Here is a 25,109-nt window from a genome sequence, read left to right as displayed (position 1 = left end):
ACCGGGGCTCCGCAGGGGGCTCCTCAGGAGGCTCCGCCCCGCGAGGTCACGCGCTCGCCCAGGTGCTCGACGCGTCCCTGCAGCTTGTGGTCCGATCGCTATGTACGACGTAGCAACAGCTGCAGCAGCAGCAGAGCAGATGATGATGAATCAGCTGTAGGTGACGCACCGGCACGTGTCTGCGTCACATCCCAAGTCAACTACCGCGCAGCTATTCTCGCCTCCGTGGAGTTTCCAAGTTCCTCGTCTCGAACGATTCAGAATGCCGCCGCCAGACTTTTCGGCCACATACCCACGTGTCTGCCTCTTCCTTCGTGTCTCCCTCCTTCCTCCTCCTCCCCGTGTGTGCCTCTTTCTCCTCTTCCTCCTCCTCCCCGTGTCTCTCTTTTCTCTCTTCACGTGTCTCTCTCCTCATCTTCCCTAGGTCCTCATCCTCATCGTGTCTCCCTCCCCGTGTCTCCCCCCTCCCCCTCCCCGTGTCTCCCTCCTCCTCCCGGATCCCTCCATGTTCTCCCAATTCAGGCAATTACAAGATCGTCCTCACTGTCTCCAAGACCTCCCATGGACCTCACCCCCTCTAAGTCTTTCTCTGTGTCCGTGTCTGTCTCTTGGCTTCTCTCTGCGTTCTCTGTCCGTCTCCCTGTCTCTCTTTCTCAACGCCATCGTCGTAGATTTCACAACAGGAAAATTTGCGCTGCTCAAAAACGACAGGAAGGGAGGACTCCGATCCATACGCCTTGCATGCGACCACCGCATCGCTTGTACGATGCTCTCAGCCTTGTCTAGACCTCCAGCTCGGAAGAACTGAACGTGTGGACGAATTATCATTTGTCCAGATCCTCAATGGACTCACCCTCGCCTGAGATCTCTCCCGTCTCACCCCCCCCCCCACTCCGCTCCAGCACCCGAGGCCTGTTGTCAAAGTCCCACAGTCATTCTCCACTCTGGCAGAATTTATTAACGATCTCTCTTTCTCTGCTTCTGCAACTCCCCCAAAGTCTGGAATCCCCTCCCTCGGGTCACACAGTGCACGCATGCCTCTGTCTCTCATACTCTCTATGCAGCGTCTTCATTCGCACTCGCACCGCAAGTTTCGACGCATCTCATGGGTGCCTCTCTGCCCTCGAGTAATTCCAGCGCGGAATTCCTTGCCCCCTAAGCGCAAAAAGAGAAAATACATCCTAAAAACAATCCCTCTCATTTATAAGTCTCTCCCTCTCTCTCCGTATCGGTGTCTACCATCCCCCCCCCCGTGTCCCGTTCCAGTGCGCGTGACGTCTTGAGATGCGCCCGTATCCCGTGGAGGCTGCTCTGTACCATCACCATCCAGGCGCTGTTTGATGTTTGAGGGCGCTACGAGTGAGCGGCCTACGGCACTCGCCCACGCTCTGGGAGGAATCGCAACCTGAGAGGCAGCGAGAGGAGCACGCGCGTCGAGGTTGGGTGGTGGAGACGAGTCACGCCAACTCGCACGCGTTCGTCAATAACACTGCACGTGTGTGTATGTATGTATGTGTGTGCGGATGTGTATGTGTGCATGTGTGTGTATGTGTGTGTGTGCATGTGTGTGTGCATGTGTGTGCGGGGGTGTGTGTGCATGTGTTTGAATGTATGTGCGGGTGTGTGTGCATGTGTGCACGTGTGTGTGTGTTCGGGTGTGTGTGTAAATGTGTATGTGCGTGTGTGTGTATGTGTGTGCGGGTGTGTGTGCATGTGTATGTGCGTGTGCATGTGTGTGCGGGTGTGTGTGTGCATGTGTATGTGCGTGTGTGTGCATGTGTGTGTGTATGTGTGCGGGTGTGTGTATGTGTGTGCGGGTGTGTGTGCATGTGCGTGTGTATGTGTGTGCATGTGTGTGCGTGTGTGTGCGTGTGTGTGCATGTGCGTGTGTGTATGTATGTGTGTGTGCATGTGTGTGTGTGCGTGTGTATGTGCGTGTGCATGTGTGTGCGGGTGTGTGTATGTGCATGTGTATGTGTGCATGTGTGTGTGTATGTGTGCGGGTGTGTGTATGTGCGTGTGTGTGTGTATGTAGTGGGGAGCGGTAGTGTAGCGGTTAGCGCGCTGCGCTACGAACCTGGCGACACGGGTTCGATTCCCGTTCATGGCCAACAGCAGTGACGATCATCTCAACCGGTCCTGGGCCTCCCCTAGGTCGACTCAGCCTCAAATGAGTAGCTGGTGCGATGTGTGAACATCGCCACTGGGGAGACAAAGGCGGCCGGGCGTGGTGTTGTCCACCCACCCCCTCGTGTGCCGTGCTGGCCTTCATAGTTGCTCGCTAACAGCACTTGTCTGTTCAGGCTATACGGGGGATCTTTGTCTTTGTGTGTGTCTTTGTGTGTGTCTGTGTGTGTGTCTGTGTGTGTGTGTGTGCGTGGATCTTTGTCTTTGTGTCTGTGTGTGTCTGTGTGTGCGTGTGTGTGCACGTAGGGGTAGTCTAGCGATGAGCACGCTGCGCTATGAACCCGGCGACCCGAGTTCGAGTCCTGCTCACGGCCACCAACGCCAGTAACGATTATCTGAACCCGTCACGGGCCTCTCCTGGGTCGACTCAGCCTCAAATGAGTACCGGGTGCCGGGCGTGGTGCCGGCCACCCACCCCCTCGTGTGCCGTGCCGGCCTTGGTAGGTGCTCTCTAAGGCTACACGGGGGATCTTTGTCTTTGCCTCTCCACTGGATGACAACACAGCCAGGAGGAGTCTCAGCAGCCCAGCCAGCGGGCTCCAAGGGGCTCGCGACATTGGCACGGGCGAGCCGAGTCATGCGGACAGCACGAGGGGGTGAGAGTGGTGGTGAGGGGGGGTAGAATTGGTCGGGGGGGGGGGGCGCAGCTATGCATGTGATGGCTCGGGTCTGCCACAGAGACGCACACTGTTCTGATTAAAGCCGGGCCTCCTGTGTGTGTGCGTAGGGCATTCGTTCTCTCTCTCTGTGAGTGGAAAAATAAATGACATTAAATTGGTCAGCGACGAGAAGGGCGAGATGACGTGGCGTGGATGCGTGTCCTGTGATGGGGAGGGGTGGTGTGTGAGTCTCTCCGCCGTGCTGATGATCTCGAACGCAAGACGATGGGTCAAGAAGCACCCCCACCCCTTCACCTGGCGGTGGCCGGGGTGGAACAAAAGCCACGGAGAGATTTCGAGCCGAGTGCAATTCCAGGAGAGGCAGATTGAGTCACAGGACTCGCTGTCAGGAGGGTCCTGACGCCACTACATTTATTTGTAAGATGGTGTAGCGATGAGCACGCTGCGCTATGAACCAGGCGACCCGAGTTCGAGTCCCGCTCACGGCCACCAACGCCAGTAACGATTATCTGAACCGGTCAGTCGCGTTTTTTATTCACGTGGGAGGAGGGAAGCCGGAGCGCCAAGTAAGTTCCCGTACAGATGGAAACAGATGGGGATTAGTCCACTTGCTGTACCTGCAGGCGATCCAGGGTACGGCATCTCCTCGACGCCCACCCAACGGGAACGGATTTTCACCCCCCAACTGTGCGGTGATCCACCAACCCTGTTGCCTTCACAGCGTTGGACCACAGGCATCAGCCGATCGGCCTTGGAGACAGCAGTATTTGTTGAAGGCAAGCAATTCTGTAACCGGTTTACGATCCACGGGGTCTCATCAGCAGGCTCGGGCAACAAATACTGCTGGCTTGCCAGATGCGAGTAGTGACAGCCCTCCTTCTAAACAATTGGACCCCTGTCAGTGCATACAAAAACAATATATCTAAAAGCCAGCTCAAGCCTCCCGTACATCACGTGACTCCTGCTGTGGCCACCCCCCACTCTGAACCCCTCCCCTCTCCCTGTCCACTCCGCCCACTGTGAAAACAGACGCCGCTTCTACAGCGTCGACGGCCTCACGCAGCCTCCCCCTCCTCCCTCTCCTCATCTCTCCTGGCACCTCCCCCCGTGCTCGCGGTTCTCTGCTGCTTCTCCCCCCCCCCACGTCCTCTGATGCCCCGAGTCTTTCTCTTCTCTCTACCCTTTGACCTTCCTGATTATTTTCCCATTCGTCACATCGTCGCGTGACACAGGTAAAACAGTTGCTAGTTTCGTAGAAATAAAAAATAAATATGAATTCGTGTATGGTTTTTTTATAAGCTGGGAGGATACATAGGTGGGAGGGGGGGATGACAATCTAAATATATGACCCAAACCCCAACATTTGTAAATGATAGGGAAACGAGTCAAGCAGCGTTGTACAAATGATAATTATCACTGAGATAGGAGCCCACGTGGGTTCCGCACTGAACCCACGTGAACTGTAATCGGTCGAGGAATCAATTTTACATTTCTCACGGGAACCTCTGCAGCAAATTGTCCCGCAGCCCTTTCGCCGGAGAGATCTTCATCTCAACCGCCAGTCATCCCGAACCGCGACTCATCTCAGCCGCGAGCCGCCGCCGCCGCCTCCTCCTCATCCATCAACAGCCCATGCCATCTCATGGTGGAGATTGTATCGCCGGATGATGTCAGCCGTGCCACCTTGGATTCATCCAGGGAGTCAAACTAGTCCGCCTCGCGTGTGCTGTCCCCTCGGCTACAGCTCCTCCACGCGGCCAATGTTCACCTCGTGTTCTTATCTCGCTCAATATTTGCGGTGTCGCCACAGTTCCTTGTGGCCCCCACCACCACCACCCCCACAAACCCCACCAACCCTTCCCTCCTCCGTCTTTACATCACTCAGCTCCCGCCTCCCGCTTGCGAAATGCGGGTAACGCCCTTGAGAGTGTGAATGGAACTGGGAGGAGAGGGGGTGAGAGGGGAGGAGAGGGGGGAGAGTCGGGGGTGGTTTGGGGGTGGAAGTGAAGGGGTCCCTGAAGACCCGCTGTACTCTTCGCCACACATTCCCCCCCCCACACTCCCGCTCCGCCGAGAGCCCCTGGGTGTGGTCGACCAATGGAAACTTGGAATGTGTCAGCGCGTTCCGTGCAGCAGAGTGCCTACTTCCCCGCACACACAGACACACAAAGATCCCCCGTATCGCCCGTTGGGAACGAGAGCTGTTAGCGAGCGCCTATGAAGGTCGAAACGGCACACGAGGCTTGGGTGGGCGTGGCCAGCACCATGCCCGGCCGCCTTCGTCTCACCGAGTGTCCTTGCTTTATTAGCCGCCGCCGCCGGCGACGTGTACTCATTTTAAGGCTGAGTCGACTTAGGGGAGGCTCAGGAGCCACGCCGTCCTTCGGGGCGGGCTCGAGGCAAAGACCTGCAGCGAATGAGCCGCCGATGGAGCGAGGGAGGATGAGAGCGATGAATCTACATGTGGGGCAATGATCATCACAGCTATGCGGATCTCGCCTGGGCTCGGGTTAGGGTCACGTACCACGGCCATCAGGTACGGTCGCTGGGCTCTGTCCTAGGTCACCAAGGTATAATTATGTAATATCATCATTATTATAATTATTAATTTAAAACAAAAACTCAACACATTTCTAAATAACACTGTGTGACCTTTAAAGGACGAATTACATAATAGGCGACGTTTCGGGAAAATGGTCCTTTTTCATAGCACATTCATCACAGGATACAAGAAAGGCCATTTCCCGAAACGTCGCCTACTATATACGTGTTTTTATTTGAAGGCCACATGCGCAGTGTCAGTGACGAACGGGTTAAGTTGTTGTTGTTATCTGTGCAGCACGACCAAACGGAGCAGCAATAGCAGCAGCATCACGAAATAACAATATTTATTCTATCGTTCGTACAGTACGACAAATAAGAATAGGTTTGACCCTTTCTGGCATAAAAGCACGAGGTGTTAGGATGTTCAAACACCAAATACAAACCTTTTGCATTGAATCAAGTTACTGCATTCACCACACGTACTTGTGGCGAACATGCAAGCACGTGCTCTGATAACAAACATTCTCTGATTTATTATTTCTTTTGTTTACCCAGGAAAGCCTCATTGAGTCTCAAGACTCTTGTTCAAGAGGGTCCTGCCAAATCTTTGCAGTAGGTGGGGGAGGGGGGGGCGATGTTGCTGTATCGGGACCCTTTCTGCCGTGAGGCACGCCTGGTGACACCGTCGTCGCTAAGCTGCACTCCCTGGAAGAACGCTGTGCGGCACGTAAGATGTGTAAAAAATAAAGACATTGTTATTATTATGACGTGGACAGACAGATATGGGAAGCAGGCGTATTGGCCGCCTCTTTGTTGTTGCTGTCGTCCATTAGTTAGGCTATTGTGACTCGTCTCCAGCCATAGGAACGTGGAATTTCCACCACCGGCTCAGGACTCCCACCAGTGGAGTTGAGTTTCTTACCTCCCGTTAGCACGGTTTGCAACGTGCGGTGCGAACGAAGTTCAACGTACACACTGGAGTTGAGTGCGAGGTGTTGGGATGTTCGTCGACTGGACGGAGTGAATCCGGCACGCTCGCTGCTGACTCATGGGCGGAGGTGTCGGGGTAGATTTGGGGGGGGGGAGGACGGGGGCATGGGGGGGGGGGCAATTCCTGATGCAGGGGTCCCCGTGTGGAGGCGATGAGAAGTCGGGTGAGAGAGCCGTGCTGACGTCAGGCAGGCGATGACGAACGACAGTTCTATTTTTGAACTCGCACGCGGTACTTTAAACGGAACGGAGAGGCGCGCGCGTCTCTGCGGTTAATTAATTATGGGATGAGGGGGGAGGAGCGGTGGCGCAGCGGTTAGCGCGCCGAGGCTACGAATCCGGCAATTGCGGCGGCGGATATTTGAACCGGTCCTGGTCACTCCGCTAGGTCGACTCGGCCTTAAATGGGTACCCGGTGCGGTGTGTAAACATCAGCACTGTGGTGGCGGCCGCGCCAGTCCCCCGTGCTCCGTGCCCGCCTTAATAGGCGCTCGCTAACAGCCCCGAGAGTCTGTTGCTAACGGCGACACGGATAGGTGGCATTTGTCCCCTGGCGTGTGAGTTGCACCGGTCACCTCGGTCATCTTAACCCACGACCCCTGGGTCTGTCCCGCGGCCTCCTGTCAGCAGCGAGCCTGTCACAAGCGCCGTGGTGACGCCACCGCGACTCGCCGTTGTTGCCGTTGTTGTCGATGCTGTTTGTTGTTGATGGCCGCTGTTAAGAATGATGACAATGATTTGTTGTGGGCTAGATAAACTAATCATAATTTAGAGATTTGCTTTAAAGAAGGGCCACTGCGCGACACGTCGCCTCTACTTTGTAAAGGCCACATGACGGCGTCGGTAACGAAGCGCGTCGAGTCCTTTTTGTTGTTATTTGGTGTCGTTTCGGACAGCCCTCATTCACTGCCGAAGCGCTTCGCACGGCGCAGGACGAACGGGGCGCCCCCAGTGGCAGCAGTCGCCGTGTGGAACCCGGCCTGGGGATGGTCATCGGTCTGCCAGCAGGGGCGTGAGGATCGCTGCTGCTGGTGCTGGTGCTGCTGGTGCTGCTGCTGCTGGTGGTGCTGCTGCTGGTGCTACTGGTGCCGGTGCTGCTGCTGGTGCTGCTGCTGCTGGTGGTGCTGGTGCTGCTGGTGCTGCTGCTGGTGCTGCTGTGTAATACCAATTTAGTCATTCGTGGGTGTAATTTGTACACCGTGAGTTGAGATATTATTATCCACGTTATTGTTGTTGTTGTTAATACAGCTCTTAAGGCTGCTCTCTCTCTCTGTGTCGCAGGCTGCTCTCAATGCGTGTTGGTGTGCGTGTGTGTGGGGAGTGGTGGCGCAGCGGTTAGCGCTATGCTGCGCAACGAACCCGGCTATGACCCGAGTTGGATTCCCGCTCACGGCCACCAACACCGGTGACGATTATCTGAACCGATCCTGGGCCTCCCTAGGGCCGAGTCAGCCTCAAATGAGCACCCGGTGCGGTGTGTAAGCATCAGCACTGGGGAGACAAAGGCGGCCGGCCGTGGTGTCGGTCACCCACGCTCTCTCGTGTGGCGTGCCGTCCTTCATAGGTGCTGCTCGCTATCAGCACTCGCCCCAACAGCCTGCTCGAGGCTATACGGGGCGTTCTTTGTCTCGGTGTGTGTGTGAGCGTGGTTTCGCGTGTGCGTGACTGATTGTGTGAGGTCACCCAAGGCTTTATCTGCGAGCCACAGGCAGCTGCCCTGGCACCACTTCCCCTCACCGTGACCTCCACCCCCCACCCACCCACCCTTGCCAGACCATTTATTTTGAACGCACCATACACATGAGCAAGCACACGACTGACGCGTGTGTGAGAGAGAGAGAGAATGAGAGAGAGAGAGTCAACAATTAATTCATAATTAGCGACCGCAGTGGCAAGCGACCGGCCTGGGTACACGAAGGCACCGGCACGTAACGATCCGGATGGACACGTGACGATCCGCAGAGAAGTCGCAATTACAATACGGTGACTCCTTTCAAATCGCAATGCGACACCGCCACGCAGATAGCAAGAGGGGACGACTCAGGTAGAGAGTGGGGACGACTCAGATAGAGAGAGGACGACTCAAAGAGAGAGTGGGGACGACTCAGAGAGAGAGTAGGGACGACTCAGATAGAGAGTGGGGACGACTCAGATAGAGAGAGGGGACGACTCAGAGAGAGTGGGGACGACTCAGAGAGAGTGGGGACGACTCAGATAGAGTGGGGACGACTCAGATAGAGAGTGGGGACGACTCAGAGAGAGAGGGGACGACTCAGAGAGAGAGTGGGGACGACTCAGATAGATAGAGGGGACGACTCAGAGAGTGGGGACGACTCAGATAGAGAGAGGGGACGACTCAGATAGAGTGAGGACGACTCAGAGAGAGAGTGGGGACGACTCAGAGAGAGAGAGTGGGGACGACTCAGAGAGAGAGAGTGGTGACGACTCAGAGAGAGAGGGGACGACTCAGAGAGAGAGTGGGGACGACTCAGAGAGAGAGAGGGGACGACTCAGATAGAGAGGGGACGACTCAGAGAGAGTGGGGACGACTCAGAGAGAGAGTGGGGACGACTCAGAGAGAGTTGGGAGGACTCAGAGTGAGAGAGTGGGGACGACTCAGAGAGAGTGAGGACGACTCAGATAGAGAGAGGGGACGACTCAGAGAGAGAGTGGGGACGACTCAGAGAGAGAGGGGACGACTCAGATAGAGAGGGGACGACTCAGAGAGAGTGGGGACGACTCAGAGAGAGAGAGTGGGGACGACTCAGAGAGAGTTGGGAGGACTCAGAGTGAGAGAGTGGGGACGACTCAGAGAGAGAGGACGACTCAGATAGAGAGAGAGAGGACGACTCAGAGAGAGAGGACGACTCAGAGAGAGTGGGGACGACTCAGAGAGAGTGAGAGGACGACTCAGAGAGAGTGGGGACGACTCAGAGAGAGAGGGGACGACTCAGAGAGAGTGGGGACGACTCAGATAGAGAGTGGGGACGACTCAGTGAGAGTGGGGACGACTCAAAGAGAGAGACAGTGGGGACGACTCAGAGAGAGAGAGGACAACTCAGATAGAGAGTGGGGACGACTCAGATAGAGAGAGGACGACTCAAAGAGAGAGAGTGGGGACGACTCAGATAAAAAGAGAGGACGACTCAGATAGAGAGAGTGGAGACGACTCAGATAGAGAGAAGGGACGACTCAGAGAGAGTTGGGACGACTCAGAGAGAGAGGGGACGACTCAGAGAGAGTGGGGACGACTCAGAGAGAGAGAGAGAGAGAGTGGGGACGACTCAGAGAGAGAGAGGACGACTCAGAGAGAGAGTGGGGACGACTCAGAGAGAGAGAGAGGACGACTCAGAGAGAGAGTGGGGACGACTCAGATAGAGAGAGGGGACGACCCAGAGAGAGTGGGGACGACTCAGATAGAGTGGGGACGACTCAGAGAGAGAGGGGACGACCCAGAGAGAGAGTGGGGACGACTCAGAGAGAGTGGGGACGACTTAGATAGAGAGAGGGGACGACTCAGAGAGAGTGGGGACGACTCAGAGAGAGAGGGGACGACTCAGAGAGAGAGTGGGGACGACTCAGAGAGAGTGGGGACGACTCAGATAAAGAGTGGGGACGACTCAGAGAGAGAGAGGACGACTCAGATAAAGAGTGGGGACGACTCAGAGAGAGAGAGAGAGTGGGGGCGACTCAGAGAGAGAGAGTGGGAACGACTCAGATAGAGAGTGGGGACGACTCAGATAGAGAGAGGGGACGACTCAGAGAGAGTGGGGACGACTCAGAGCGAGAGAGTGGGGGCGACTCAGAGATAGAGAGTGGAGACGACTCAGGTAGAGAGAGGGGACGACTCAGATAGAGAGTGGGGACGACTCAGATAGAGAGTGGACGACTCAGGGAGAGAGTGGGGACGACTCAGATAGAGAGAGAGGACGACTCAGATAGAGAGTGGGGATGACTCAGATAGAGAGAGGGGACGACTCAGAGAGAGAGAGTGGGGACGACTCAGAGAGAGTGGGGACGACTCAGAGAGAGAGTGGGGACGACTCAGAGAGAGGACGACTCAGATAGAGAGTGGGGACGACTCAGATAGAGAGAGGACGACTCAGAGAGAGTGGGGACGACTCCGAGAGAGAGAGAGTGGGGACGACTCAGATAGAGAGAGTGGGGACGACTCAGATAGAGAGAGTGGGGACGACTCAGAGAGAGAGGACGACTCAGATAGAGAGAGTGGGGACGACTCAGAGAGAGAGGACGACTCAGATAGAGAGTGGGGACGACTCAGATAGAGAGAGGACGACTCAGATAGAGAGAGGACGACTCAGAGAGAGTGGGGACGACTCAGATAGAGAGTGGGGACGACTCAGAGAGAGAGTGGGGACGACTCAGATAGAGAGTGGGGACGACTCAGTGAGAGTGGGGACGACTCAGAGAGAGAGAGGATGACTCAGAGAGAGAGTGGGGACGACTCAGAGAGAGGACGACTCAGAGAGAGTGGGGACGACTCAGAGAGAGAGGGGACGACTCAGAGAGAGAGTGGGGACGAGTGAGGACGACTCAGAGAGAGAGTGGGGACGACTCAGAGAGAGTGGGGACGACTCAGTGAGAGTGGGGACGACTCAGAGAGAGAGAGGACGACTCAGAGAGAGAGAGGACGACTCAGAGAGAGAGAGAGGGGACGACTCAGAGAGAGAGTGGGGACGAGTGAGGACGATTCAGAGAGAGAGAGAGGACGACTCAGAGAGAGAGGACGACTCAGTGAGAGTGGGGACGACTCAGAGAGACAGCGGACGACTCAGTGAGAGAGAGGACGACTCAGAGAGAGAGTGGGGACGACTCAATGAGAGTGGGGACGACTCAGAGAGAGTGGGGACGACTCAGAGAGAGAGTGAGGACGATTCAGAGAGAGAGAGAGAGGACGACTCAGAGAGAGTGGGGACGACTCAGTGAGAGTGGGGACGACTCAGAGAGAGAGAGGACGACTCAGAGAGAGAGAGGACGACTCAGAGAGAGAGAGGACGACTCAGAGAGAGAGTGGGGACGACTCAGTGAGAGTGGGGACGACTCAGAGAGAGAGAGTGAGGACGACTCAGAGAGAGAGATTGGGGACGACTCAGAGAGAGAGTGGGGACGACTCAAAGAGAGAGAGGGGACGACTCAGAGAGTGGGGACGACTCAGAGAGAGAGTGGGGACGACTCAGAGAGAGTGGGGACGACTCAAAGAGAGTGGGGACGACTCAGATAGAGAGAGTGGGGACGACTCAGAGAGAGAGAGTGGGGACGACTCAGAGGCGCCAGGAGGAACCACAGACGAATGGAGAGGCAGCAGCAGCAGCCAATCGGTGAGGATCCAGCGCGACCAACAGTTTCCCGAGCTCTGCGGACCTCTATATATCGGTAATTTAATGAGTATTTAGACGTGTGGGAGGAAACCGCAGCACCTGGAGAAAAAAGCACTCGAACGAGCGGGGGGGAGTTGGGGGGGAAGCACTCTAAACCCACATAGACGGCACACAGGAGGAGTCAACAATTTTGCTGTACCGCCCTCTCTTGGCGAGCCAGGGAAGGGGAGTGTCACAACATCTGTGCGCAGTGATCCACTGACCCTCGCTGCTGCTGCTGCTGCCGCAGCTGCCTCCACGCAGTTGCTGGATTAGAGGCAGCAGCCACGTGCAGTGTAGCCGCCACCGCCCGGAGGAAAGAGTCACAGAGTCCCATGGCATTTTTTCAGGAGGGTCCTGCCAAGTTTCCGAAGTAGGAGTGGCGATAATTGTCTTGTATTTTATGCAGTCAGACTCTCGATTATCCGCGCAAAACGGCGGGGAGGAGCCGCGGATAATTAAAAATTGCAGATAATCCCAAAAAATATAAATTTTCGAAGATCTCTATGCCAAAAACTAACGATCGACGGATCGATCGATGCGTGCTCAATGATAACACTTTCCTGTTCCCGCACAGAAGAGTCCGCCCACTAACTGGAACAGCTGCAGAGCCACGCCAATCAAAATGAAACTCCGCCCACTATTGTAAAGATATTCCAACTACTGTACTGTAGAGGCAATCTCGTGGATTTCCGATTAACCAGAGCAACATATTTGTCCGGTTTAAGCAATCGTGACTTGTAATAAACATTTCCATGAATAACAATGTGTATAACTGTTTTTAGATTATTAAATTGGGCGTGAGGGAAATGCACACGTTATAAATTTACGTCAAAATCTGTGTGCGCGGTTAATCCACAAATCGGATAAACCGCATGTGGATAATCGAGAGCCTACTTTGTATACAGCATTTGAGTAATTTGTAATGTTTGGATGTGTAATCTTAGCAAAGTGCAATATGAGTAATGTGGTCGGTTTGGACCACGAGAAATGGCAAATGTGGATCGTGAATTTGCCCCCTCCCCCACCTCGCGCGGATATCACGAGCAGCGGATCTCTGCGGATGTGCGCGGACAATCGGATGGACGCGTGTGCCGATGGAGTTGCCATACGCGAGCACGCGGTGGGAATCAGAGATGAGCGTCACTGGCATGTTTGAAACAAACCCAGACAATAGCGGAGGAGGCGGGGTGGGGTGTGGTGGTGTCGGGGGGGGGGGGCGCCTGGGACAATCCGGGGTCACGCGCCGTAGAGGTCAGACGGGAAGAGGGCATGACACAAAGATAAAGATCCCCCACCCCCCCTTTGTAGCCTTTAACAGACTGTTGGGGCAAGTGCTGTTAGCGAGTAGCTATGGGAGCACACTGGGGGCTGAGTGGCCAGCACCACCACCACACGGCCGCTCAGTGCTGATGGGTTTTTTTTTTTACACATCGCATCAGGTACTCATTTGAGTCTGAGTCGACCTAGGGGTGGGCCTGGGACCGGTTCAGATAATCGTCACTGGTGTTGGCCGAGAGCGGGAATCGAACTCGATTCGTCGGCTTCATGTAGCACTAACCACCGCCTATATAGCCTCACCAGATTGTTGGGGCAAGTGCGGTTAGCGAGCACCAACAACAGCGGCCATTCGCCACCCAGTTGCGGTGACGTCACCATTTGTGCCAGGCTAGGTGCCCCTATTATACAGACACACACATTGGCCTTTACCCCATAGTTCGGGCCGTGTTAGCCTAGTTCTGTGTACAGTATTTCCTGCTTTCCATTTACGGCACGCATGGGGATCTACGGATGAAATGTGCCTCACTAATTCTAAGTTATCATGATAATGCCTCTCCTTTCCATATTTATCTCTCCGCATTGAAAAAAACCCGAGTATATTTGACACAAGTCAACCGTTGCATGGCCTTCTGGGAGTTGTGTCTCATCAGCAACATTGCTTCAACACAAGCACAACTCTGAATCAGTTTTGACATTCAGTGTTTCATCAGCAACATTGCTTCAACACAAGCACAACTCTGAATCTGTTTTGACATTCAGTGTCTCATCAGCAACATTGCTTCAACACAAGCACAACTCTAAAACAGTTTTGACATTCAGTGTTTCATCAGCAACATTGCTTCAACACAAGCATAACTCTGAATCAGTTTTGACATTCAGTGTTTCATCAGCAACATTGCTTCAACACAAGCACAACTCTGGACCGGTTTCAACATTCAGTGTTTCATTAGCAACATTGCTTCAACACAAGCACAACTCTGAACCGGTTTCAACATTCAGTGTTTCATCAGCAACATTGGTTCAACACAAGCACAACTCTGGACCGGTTTCAACATTCAGTGTCTCCATCAGCAACATTGCTTCAACACAAGCACCGATTTCGACATGCAGTGTCTCATCAGCAGCATTGGTTCAACACAGCTACCTCACTGCTGGATTGCCCTGCGATTTGTGGACGTGTGACTAAATACTTTCATGTTTCATGTCGAGTGACGACGGATATGTCTGGTGAGTTAATTTGTGACTGTCCCCTTTGTGTGTGGGCAACGGTGGCGCAGTGGTTAGCGCCGCACTGCCTAACGAACCCGGGCGAGCCGAGTTCGATTCCCACTCGCAACCAATAACAGTGGCAGCGAATATTTGAAGCGGGGTGCTGGGCCCTCCCCTAGGTCGACGAGGCCTCAATTGAGTATACCTGGTGCGGTGTGTGTGCTAAACATCGCCACTGCAGACGAGTAAACTCCGGGCCGCTTGACGCGCCACTTCCGCATTATGTAACTTTGAACGCGGCTTTTGAAGGTCGCGCGCAGCGAGATTCCTACTGCTCGTGGCTCCTCGTTTGGGGGTTACGTAATGAGGGCAGGGCCTAAAGCGATTCGCGGATGTCAACCGCGAACCCATCACACACACACATCGCGCAGATGAGCGCTGGAGTTTTTAGCAAGGCGTCGAAGCCGGCCCAATAACGGAGGCTCGGGTCAAAGTAACGCAAACACAAAGACCCCCCCCCCCCCAGTGTAGCCGCAACAGACTGTTGGGGCACAAATGCTGGTTAGCGAGCACTGTGGCACACGACGGGGTGGGTGGCCAGCACCACGCGCGACCGCCTTTGTCTCCCCCAGTGGCAATGTTTGCACACCACGCGTCAGAACAAAATCGAAGGGGTGCATTTACCCCCCCCCCCCTGCCCCCTTTTCCACACGGAGCAACACCCGGGCAGATGTCTCAGTCGGCACGAGGTCTACTCCCAGATAGCTGTGCTGCAGTGTCCCTTGTGATGGAGTTCAACGCAATACCGGTACCAGACCTTGTGGTGAGATTGAACTCTTGCCGCCCGAACACAGATGCCCATTCCTGGACTCTTCCTGGACACTTCGCGAGAGTTGGCGACCAAGGGTGGATAGGTGGACGAGTGAGTGGGTGAGTGAGTGGTTGAATTAATGAGTGACGTGGTAAAGGGATGAGTGAATTAATTAACGAGTGGGTGAGTGGTTGAGTGTTTGGGTGAGTGGGTGGGTGGTTGAGTGTTTGGTTGAGTGGGTGAGTAGATGAGTGAGTGGGTGAGTGGTTGAGTGTTTGGGTGAGTGGGTGAGTAGATGAGTGAGTGGGTGAAGGGGTTGCCACCTTTTCGTCCCCTGCGCGTACAAAAAAAAACACTCCACTTATTCACCAGGAGTGAGAGAGAGAGAGTGAGAGAGAGAGTGCGAGAGAGTGAGAGAGTAAATGAATACGAATCGATACCCGGGGTCGGCAGTGGGATGGAGACGTGGGTGGAATGTGTGCGTGTTGTTGTTGTTGTTTGCATGTAGCTGGTGCATCTGTCAGTCATCTCCATCAGTCAACCCATTGCACCTAGCTGGGTCTGTCTCGTGACCTCCTGCCGGCAGCGAGCCCTCGACACTTCACGCGATAGCCTAAACGCGCACCTAGCCTGGCACAAGCGCTGCGGTGACGTCGCCACCACTTAGTTGTTGTTGTTGTGCGTGTAGTGTGGGCTAGCGGTGGTGCAGCGGTTAGCCGCTACGCTACAATTCCGGCGACCGGTTCGGTTCCCGCTCACGGCCAACACCAATGACGATTACCAGTACCAGTCCTGAGTCTCCCCTAGGTCGATTCAGCCTTAAATGAGCACCTGGTGTGGTGTGTAAAAACATCGCCACTGGGGAGACAAAGACGGCCAACCCGGCATGGTGTCGGCCACCCACCTACAGCACTTGCCCCGACAGTCTGTTAACGGATATACGGGGGATATTTGTATTTGCCTTTGTGTGTGTGCGCGATCGCTCTTACATAAGCGCACTGCACGCGGAGCGTGTGATTAGCATGCAGCGGCCGTGCCCACACTGATTCCACACCGCACGTGCCAGCCGCTGCTGCCGCTCCAGGTGGATGTTGCTGCTGGTGGGGGTGGTCGTGGTAGTGGTCGTGGTGGTGGTCAGTCAGAGGAGCGACGCTCACAACAACGATGCGGAGCGCCGGGCGGGTAAAACGCACCAAGTGAGCACAGTGGGAGCACGGCTGGTGCATCTGCCAGTCGTCTCGGCCAGTCCAACCCACTTCACCTGGGTCTGTCCCGTGACCTCCTGTCAGCTAGCGTCATTGCACGTGGTATAAAAGTGCACCTAGCCTGGCACAAGCGCCGTGGCGAGGTCATCGCGGCTGTTGTTATCGTTGATTTGTGGATCCGCGCTCAGCTGCTGCCTTTGTCTCTGCTGGCGACCGTTGCTCACCGAACGCCACTTAGCTGCAGCGTCCTCACGACCACCGCGCAGCAGAGCCGAGCCGTGCTGGGCCGTGTCAGCTGCCAGCTCGCTTCTTGGCCCAGGACCGCAGCTGCTATCGAGTGCGCATGCGGTGCAACTGCACCGGGGCCCACGGGCAGGAGGGTCTCATGCGCCGGGCTACAGAACGACAGAATTGTACTCCCCCACACTTAATTCCCCGCACCGGGGTCCATTTCTACCCACGCTCCCGCCGCCGGCTCACCCCCCACCTATCACCCCCCCCCCACCCCCACCATCTCTCGCTTCCTCCATGACAGAAGGGAATTAATTGTATTGTCGGTGCTTACGACGATTTAGGCTCGCTTGGGTTCAGTGGCGCCGATTTCAGTTCCACGCTATCCCAGCTGAAGGCCCCCCCCCCCCGGCCACGGCGTTTGTAAAATGTTTCGACCGCTCGCACGCCAAGCGCGTGGCTCACGGCGTTGGCCACAGCAATTGGCGACAAGCAGCGGGGGTCTTCTCTCGTCCCCGCCGGCCCCCCGCGCGACGCCGTGAGAGCGGCTCTCGCAGCAGCCTGCGGTGACCGCGCGGTAAGCCAAGGAATGATAGCGACTGTGAGACTCGCGCTGCGGCCGCGTCCCAGACACTCTGCTTGGAGCGCTGTCCCCTCGCAGCGTGTGGGGTTTTCTCCGGGCGCTCCGGTTTCCTCCCACGTGTATAATTAACACACATATCAATCGGTCGATAAACACCTTAACGTATAGAGGACCTCAGAGCTTGGAGCAATTGGTAGCCCCGGCTCCCGCTCGTCTGTAGTTCCTCCTCCTCCTCCTGGCGCCTCTGAGTCGTTCTCGATCTTTTTTATTTAGAGCGAGCGAATACCGTGCACACTAGAAGTTGAACATATTATAACTGTGAAGAAGCTATAGCCGGAAAACTACCATGAGCCATGAAGCCAGTCAGCTGTGAAGACACAAGCGATGAAGAATCTGGAAACCTGCCGGTGTATCGGCCGAGCAGCACACAGCGGCATCCAATCCCACACGATATACTGAGCCAGGCCCTGGCGGCTATGCTGCTGCACGTGGCTGCCTGCAATTCAGCACTGTGGAGGCATCAGCGGAGGTTGGTGGATCACACAGAGATGATGTGAAACTCCCATCCCATAGTTATCGAGGAGGTGCCGTACCCTGGCTCGCCCAGAGAACGCTGTACAGCAACAAACAAAAACTACAAAAACTCCACCTGATCCGTCTGTATGGGATAGAGCGTTTCCCCCTTGCTCGCACGTGCAAAGTTTCCTCCCACGTGTCTAATAAAGACTCACGAATTGGCCAATAACACCTTGCTATGTCAAAAGCCGCAATTGTTGGTGGCGCCGGGCGAGAGCGAGGAGGAACACTGTGTGGCGGCGGCGGCGCGTTACAAGTTGACGTCGATATTACATCGCTCCTCCGTGTACCGGCCGGTGCGGTGTCGGTTCCTCAATGTGCAATGTTTCCAAAAAAATCCCCGTGCACACGCTGAGCACGAGTTGCCTCCAGGGTCACCGCCTGCTCCACACACAGAACAGAACCGGGCCAGGTTGCTCGGTCCAAATCAATTCCTGCCACCCGACTACGGATGCCAATTTCCCCCAATTGTCCCGGTGGGTACCCGGAACAGTTGGCAACCCCGAGGGAGAGGATGTGTGATCGCGTGAGTGGATGAGTTACCGAGTGACGAACGAGTGAATGCAATTAATGGGTGAGGATGTGAGTCGTGAGCGAATATTCACATTTACTCATTTATCCGGGAAGGCCACGCTGAGTCCCAGGACTCGTTTTCAGGAAGTTTCGGCTGACATTTGGGGGTTTTTTTTATTTGAAAAAAATTTCAGCGAAATTAATGACGAGTCGTGTTTACACACGTGGGAGGAAAGCGGAGCATCCGGGAAAAAAAAGATCCACGCACGCGAGGGGGCAACACTCAATTCCCTTACAGATGGACGCAGGTGGACAAAGGTCAACTCTGCTGTATCGCCGTATCCTGGCGAGTACGGTACCTCCTCGACGCCCACGGGGAAAGGGAGTTTCACAGCCCATCTGTGCGGTGATCCACCAACCCTTGCTGCTGCTGCTGCTACCTCCACAGTACTGGGTTACAGGCAGCCACGTGGGAAGCCACGGCAGCCAAACCCAGACACAGTTCTCAATCAGTCCTCGGTCTATTCTATCTAAACTGTGTTGCAGTAACCTGCAATATGGTTCAACACAAAACCAATACCAGATCTCGGTACAAATACATTCCCGCCACCCAAATTACCACAGATGCCAATTCCCAGGCAGGTGGCAACGCTAGGGTGGGTGGGCGGGTGATTGAGTGGATGAGTGGCTGAGTTACTGAGTGACTTGGCAAACGAACGAGTGAGCGGGTGAGTGGTTCAGTGATTGAGTGGCACGGGAGGGTTGGCACCTTTTTCGCACAGCACAAATCCGGACACTTGTCTTCGTCAGCCTAGGTTCATGCAAACCGTGCAGTCTGTACAGCAATACATTTCAACACAACGCCGGTACCAGATCTCGGTACAAAGCACCCAAACACAGACACCACCTGTCCCGGGTCAACCCGGGACAGGTGGTAACCCAACTGCTGCAATCACCAGACGTACGATGCAACACACAATGCAATCAACACCACCGTGCAATAATACAAAGCAATGCATACGATACAATAATACAATGCTCCAGTGCAACACGACGATTTGTATAGATGGTTAATGTGACCGCATCAACAGACAATCCACAGAATACTGCTCTGTGGCTTACATGCGTGTTGTAACATGCGTGTTGTAACATGGGTGTTGTAACATGTGCCGCACACAAACAAAGACCCCCCCGTATAGCCTTCAACAGACCCTTGGAGGCAAGTGCTGTGAGCGAGCAACCAATGAAGGCGGGCACGAGGGGGGTGGGTGGCCAGCACCACGCCTGCCCCGCCGCCTTTGTCTCTCCAACACGAATGTTTTAAAGGCGCGCACGGTGCCCTAACCACTGCGCCACCGCTCTCCACACACGCGCACGCACAGCCATTTCGTGTCACTCCACTGCTGGATGAGGACCTCTCCGCACACGGTGCCGGGTCGCACAGGGGGTACTTTGACCATACTTCACCAAGCTGGTCATTGTGAGTTGGCGAACGCGGAGAGCCAGAGGCGTGCAAAGCAGTGCCGAGCAGCAACTGGGCCTGCTGCACTGCCCTCTCTGCCGCTTCCCTTCCACGTTGCACAGCCGCGCACGGCAGAAGCAGCAGCCTATAGCACCTGCTATGTTGGTGCTGTGCGAGAGGCAGTGGGTGCGTTGTAGTGGAGACAGCGCACACACACACGGAGTACTCACAGCACTCTGCACGTGTCTGTCTCCGGGGGTGCTGGTGTCTCCACGTGTCTGTCTCCGGGGGTCCTGGTGTCTCCACGTGTCTGTCTCCGGGGGTGCTGGTGTCTCCACGTGAATGTCTCCCGAGCCCTGGTGTCTCCGCCTGCCAGCAACCGGGTCTGTGTGCGCGTCTCCAAATGTTTCCCTGTCTCTACGGAGATTTCTTAGCCACACGTTAGCCCCCTATGTCTCCCTGCGTCACTCTGTGTCCCCGTCTCCCTCTGTCTATGGAGGCCCTGTCTCCCCGTGTGGCTCGCTGTTTCTATGGAGATCCTGTCTCCCCGTGTCTCCGTTTCTATGGAAACCGTCTCCTCGTGTGTATCGCTGTTTCTTTAGAGACCCTGTCTCCCCGTGTCTACGTTTCTATGGCGACCGTCTCCCCGTATGTCTCCCTGTTTCTATGGAGACCCTGTCTCCCCGTGTGTATCGCTGTCTCTATGGAGACCCCGTGTCTCCCCGTGTGTCTCGCTGTCTCTATGGAGACCCCCGTCTGTCTCGCTGTCTCTATGGAGACCCCCGTCTCTCCCCGTGTGTCTCGCTGTCTCTATGGAGACCCCCGTCTCTCCCCGTGTGTCTCGCTGTCTCTATGGAGACCCCCGTGTCTCCCCGTGTCTCGCTGTCTCTATGGAGACCCCCGTCTCTCCCCGTGTGTCTCTCTATCTCTATGGAGACCCCCGTGTCTCCCCGTGTGTCTCGCTGTTTCTATGGAGACCCTGTCTCCCCGTGTGTCTCGCTGTCTCTATGGAGACCCCCGTGTCTCCCCGTGTCTCGCTGTCTCTATGGAGACCCCCGTGTCTCCCCGTGTGTCTCGCTGTCTCTATGGAGACCCCCGTGTCTCCCCGTGTGTCTCGCTGTCTCTATGGAGACCCCCGTGTCTCCCCGTGTCTCGCTGTCTCTATGGAGACCCCCGTCTCTCCTCGTGTCTCGCTGTCTCTATGGAGACCCCCGTGTCTCCCCGTGTGTCTCGTTGTCTCTATGGAGACCCCCGTGTCTCCCCGTGTGTCTCCTTGTCTCTATGGAGACCCCCGTGTCTCCCCGTGTGTCTCGCTGTCTCTATGGAGACCCCCGTGTCTCCCCGTGTGTCTCGCTGTCTCTATGGAGACCCCCGTGTCTCCCCGTGTCTCGCTGTCTCTATGGAGACCCCCGTCTCTCCTCGTGTCTCGCTGTCTCTATGGAGACCCCCGTGTCTCCCCGTGTGTCTCGTTGTCTCTATGGAGACCCCCGTGTCTCCCCGTGTGTCTCGTTGTCTCTATGGAGACCCCCGTGTCTCCCCGTGTGTCTCGCTGTCTCTATGGAGACCCCCGTGTCTCCCCGTGTGTCTCGCTGTCTCTATGGAGACCCCCGTGTCTCCCCGTGTGTCTCGCTGTCTCTATGGAGACCCCCGTGTCTCCCCGTGTGTCTCGCTGTTTCTATGGAGACCCTGTCTCCCCGTGTGTCTCGCTGTCTCTATGGAGACCCCCGTGTCTCCCCGTGTCTCGCTGTCTCTATGGAGACCCCCGTGTCTCCCCGTGTGTCTCGCTGTCTCTATGGAGACCCCCGTGTCTCCCCGTGTGTCTTGCTGTCTCTATGGAGACCCCCGTGTCTCCTCGTGTGTCTCGCTGTCTCTATGGAGACCCCCGTGTCTCCCCGTGTGTCTCGCTGTCTCTATGGAGACCCCCGTGTCTCCCCGTGTCTCGCTGTCTCTATGGAGACCCCCGTGTCTCGCTGTCTCTATGGAGACCCCCGTGTCTCCCCGTGTGTCTCGCTGTCTCTATGGAGACCCCCGTGTCTCCCCGTGTGTCTCGCTGTCTCTATGGAGACCCCCGTGTCTCCCCGTGTGTCTCGCTGTCTCTATGGAGACCCCCGTGTCTCCCCGTGTGTCTCGCTGTCTCTATGGAGACCCCCGTGTCTCCCCGTGTGTCTCGCTGTCTCTATGGAGACCCCCGTGTCTCCCCGTGTGCCTCGGTCTCCGCGCTAGGCTCTATGATCGTGACGCTCCACTCCGGTCCAGAACGCTCCTCCCGGGCGCGACCATTCCACACTCGGTGTTCAATGACAACATTTTGACTCAACCCCCGAACTACAACTCAATTATCTAAGTGGAACACACTCACTGATATGATCTTTAGTCTCCTAAATGAGTTTTGCCTCTCAAACGTTTTAAATGTTTTAGGTGGGAAAAAAACCCACCCCTGCCACTTTGGTTTAACCCACCGGGAATCTGTGCAAGGGGCGTGACGTCACGTTGATGCACAAGGTGAGTGACGTCACGCACAAACAATCTCCACGGCAACCGTTGACGTCACGGGCGGTAACCTCACAAACCCCAAGCGGGGTATACGACTCCAAGCGGTCGAATGACGGAATAATTCGCGGGTGACGTCACGGATGATGCCCACACACGCACGACACGAATGACGTCAAATATTTAAAAAAACTCAACATATTGTGTTGGTGGTGATGCTGCTGTGTTGGCAGTCGTAGGCAACTACAATTAACAACAGCTCATTTAAAACAAAACATATACAGCCCCCGGGTTACGAAAGGGTTAGGTTCCCGAGAACGATTCGTAACCAGAATTTTCCATATGTAGGAAACTGAACACTTTCCCCTCAAAAATCAAGAAAAATTCAATTTATTGGCCCTCCATAAATGACGTCACGCGGACAATTTTTGACCCCCCCCCGCTCGTCACACGGCGTCACAAAAAGTCAGACCCCCCTCAAATATGACGTCACAAAGCTCTGCCCCCCCCAAACCATGTTTTCATTTTAAAATAAAACATGCTTCAAATCGCTTTAAACTATTGTCATTGTAGTGCGTATTTAATGTGGCGCTGCACTCTGATGTTGTGGGAGTGTTGTTATAACAATTCTATATTTATTTAAAGTTGCGCATTTCACAAACACCCCCCCCCCCGTCACACATCGTCACAAATGTCTGATCCCCCCCCCCCCCCCCCCCGGGTGAGTGACGTCATTTATGGACGGCCCCTTAATGCAGTAACTTGATGTCTTGCAGAGGGTATCTATTCTGTGTTTGAACACCTTAACGCCTGTCCTATTGCCAGAAAGGGTGAACCCTACAGGCAGAACGGTCCCCATGCTAGGTGCCGAGTGTACTTGTTAGTGGTAGCTACTGGCCGTGCACCACAGCCAACGCAGCAGCAGCAATCCCTCTCGATGTTCTTATCTCAAGGTCCGATACATCTTTGCTTGGTTTTTAAAAAGTTAACTCACAGGCGCCGCGTAAAATCGAAGCGTTTATTAACATTTGTCAATCGGCACAAATGGTGACCGCAAAACGTTTCAAATCAGTGTCCCTCTGCGTTGTCCCGACCGAGACGCCCCAGGATCCGGGCCGCGTCCAACTTCACTCGGAACACCGCCTCCACCACACGGCACCACCGCCTCCACCGCACGGCACCACCGCCTCCACCACACGGAACACCACCTCCACCACACGGAACACCACCTCCACCACACGGAACACTCCCTCCACCACACGGAACACCACCTCCACCACAACGGAACCCCCTGCTCGCTTCCACGACCAGTGTTACCCATTGGCTATCAGTTTCTTTTGGGTTTGATCGCCGTGTAAAGTGTGTCGTGAGCCCTCCACCACCCAACGCAGCCACTTAACAAAGGCGTCACGCGAATCGAATGTGACGTGGCACCTAAAACTATTTAAACTATTTTTTATTTTACCAGGTAAAGCCCACTGAGCTACATAGCTATTTTTTTATAAGTGACCTGGCCACACATGATAGCAGAATGACGTTGCTTATCACGTGGAAAATTCTAGCAGTGAAAGTCTGAATGCAAGTTGATTCTAAATGTCGAGGGAAAAACCGCAGGACCCGGAGAGAAGAATCCACACGACCACTTTTATCTCCTTGCCGACCCGCATCAGGAAGCGCCTTCACTCGCGATCCGAGTTCCTGTTGACAACCTGAGGATGCTGGATGTAGTCTCCAGAGAAACGTCCACGCAAATGTTACGAGACTCACAACAACAACAACGTCGGTGGTGGTGCTGGTGGTGCTGCTGCTGCTGAAGCAGCGACACATCCGGCCACGTGTCTATTCACGTGGGCACTTTTATTCGTTGACTCCGTCGGGTGGCGGAAGGTTTATGACGCACCATTTTATTTACACGACGACCGAACCTTAAAGAAACCAATTATTAATCAGAATATCCCGCCGTAGAATTTAGAACGTCAACAAAAACGTTGCCAATTTTGCCCGAAGTTTCGCTGGAGGTTACATCTAGCATCATCAGGTTGCTAGCGGGCGCTGAGTTCTCGCGACCGGCACAATTTCCAGTGAAACGTCGGACAAAACATTTCCAAAGTTTCGCCTGGGCTGTTCCACGTTCCGCCTCCTCAGCGTCCGTGTTTTGTTGTAAAACCCAAAATCAATCGGCACGTTGCCGACCCCGTGACTGGCACCGTCGTCGGGCGGTGGCGAGCTCGCTTAAAAACATCTAACCCAAAACAGAAAAAAACGAATTATGAAACTTGCCAAAGTTGGGCGAACGTCGGTACGTGGTTGTAACCGTTTGCCCAACCTTAGCCCGACGTTGGCTCGACATTGCACGATTTCTGGGCCAGTGGGTATAGCTCCCCTCCCCCACTGCGTCCTCCACCGTGCCGCAGCCCGCGGCCTTGCGCGTTTACGAGCTCTTCTTCGGGACCCTGATGGTCACCGTCTTCACCTCCGTGTACTCCTGCAGCCCGTACTCGCCCCTGCGCGAGACGAGAGGGAACAGAGAGAAACGCGCGGAGGTGAGCAGTGGCAGCAGTGGCAGCAGTGACAGCAGTGGCAGCAGTGGCAGCAGTGACAGCAGTGACAGCAGTGGCAGCAGTGGCAGGAGTGGCAGTAGCAGTGACAGTAGCAGTGACAGCAGTGACAGCAGTGGCAGCAGTGGCAGCAGTGGCAGCAGTGGCAGCAGCAGTGACAGCAGTGACAGCAGTGACAGCAGTGGCAGCAGTGGCAGCAGTGGCAGCAGCAGTGACAGCAGCAGTGACAGCAGTGACAGCAGCAGCAGGGGGGGAGGAGGAGGTGGTGGCGGCGGCGGTGAGCGGTCGCGCTGGGCCCCGGTGGCCGTGCTGGGCCACGCGGCCCGTAGCCCAGACGCGAGGGTTGGTGGATCACGGATGGCGCACGTTCGAGAAAATCCCTCCCCACGTACCCGCGGGCGTCGAGGTCGCCGTCCCTCCCGACTTGCCGGGGTGCGGGAGTACAGCAAGCGGGTTAACTTACGGCTGTAC

The 25,109-nt window shown here is 55.4% G+C and overlaps 2 protein-coding genes across 5 annotated transcripts in view; both read right to left on the bottom strand.

Annotated features, from left to right (window-relative positions):
- LOC116950589 (CDC42 small effector protein 2-like) overlaps positions 1–22,034 on the bottom strand; it is a 58,321-nt gene extending 36,287 nt beyond the window's left edge. Inside the window, exon 1 of the mRNA XM_032968483.2 lies at positions 19,821–22,034. The gene's annotated coding sequence lies outside the window, so the exon portion shown is untranslated. The remainder of the gene's footprint in view (positions 1–19,820) is intronic.
- A 1,050-nt stretch (positions 22,035–23,084) lies between these two features.
- The window catches only part of LOC116950758 (retinal dehydrogenase 2-like), a 33,906-nt gene continuing 31,881 nt past the window's right edge, over positions 23,085–25,109 (bottom strand). For 2 of the 4 annotated variants that reach the window (XM_032968791.2, XM_032968792.2), the window contains one exon: positions 23,085–24,584. In XM_032968791.2, the coding sequence (XP_032824682.2) occupies positions 24,512–24,584 (73 nt within the window). In that variant the 3' untranslated portion in view covers positions 23,085–24,511. The remainder of the gene's footprint in view (positions 24,585–25,109) is intronic. The other 2 variants (XR_012946487.1, XR_012946488.1) reach the window with 2 other exon arrangements.

The sequence above is a fragment of the Petromyzon marinus genome, chromosome 40, assembly GCF_048934315.1.
Source record: "Petromyzon marinus isolate PM22_M1 ecotype Great Lakes invasive population chromosome 40, UKy_Petmar_22M1.pri1.0, whole genome shotgun sequence".
In the NCBI taxonomy this organism is placed as follows: Eukaryota; Metazoa; Chordata; class Hyperoartia; order Petromyzontiformes; family Petromyzontidae; genus Petromyzon; species Petromyzon marinus.
The sequence above is the reverse complement of the archived record's forward strand: the minus strand, read 5'-3'. Positions and strand labels throughout refer to the sequence as shown.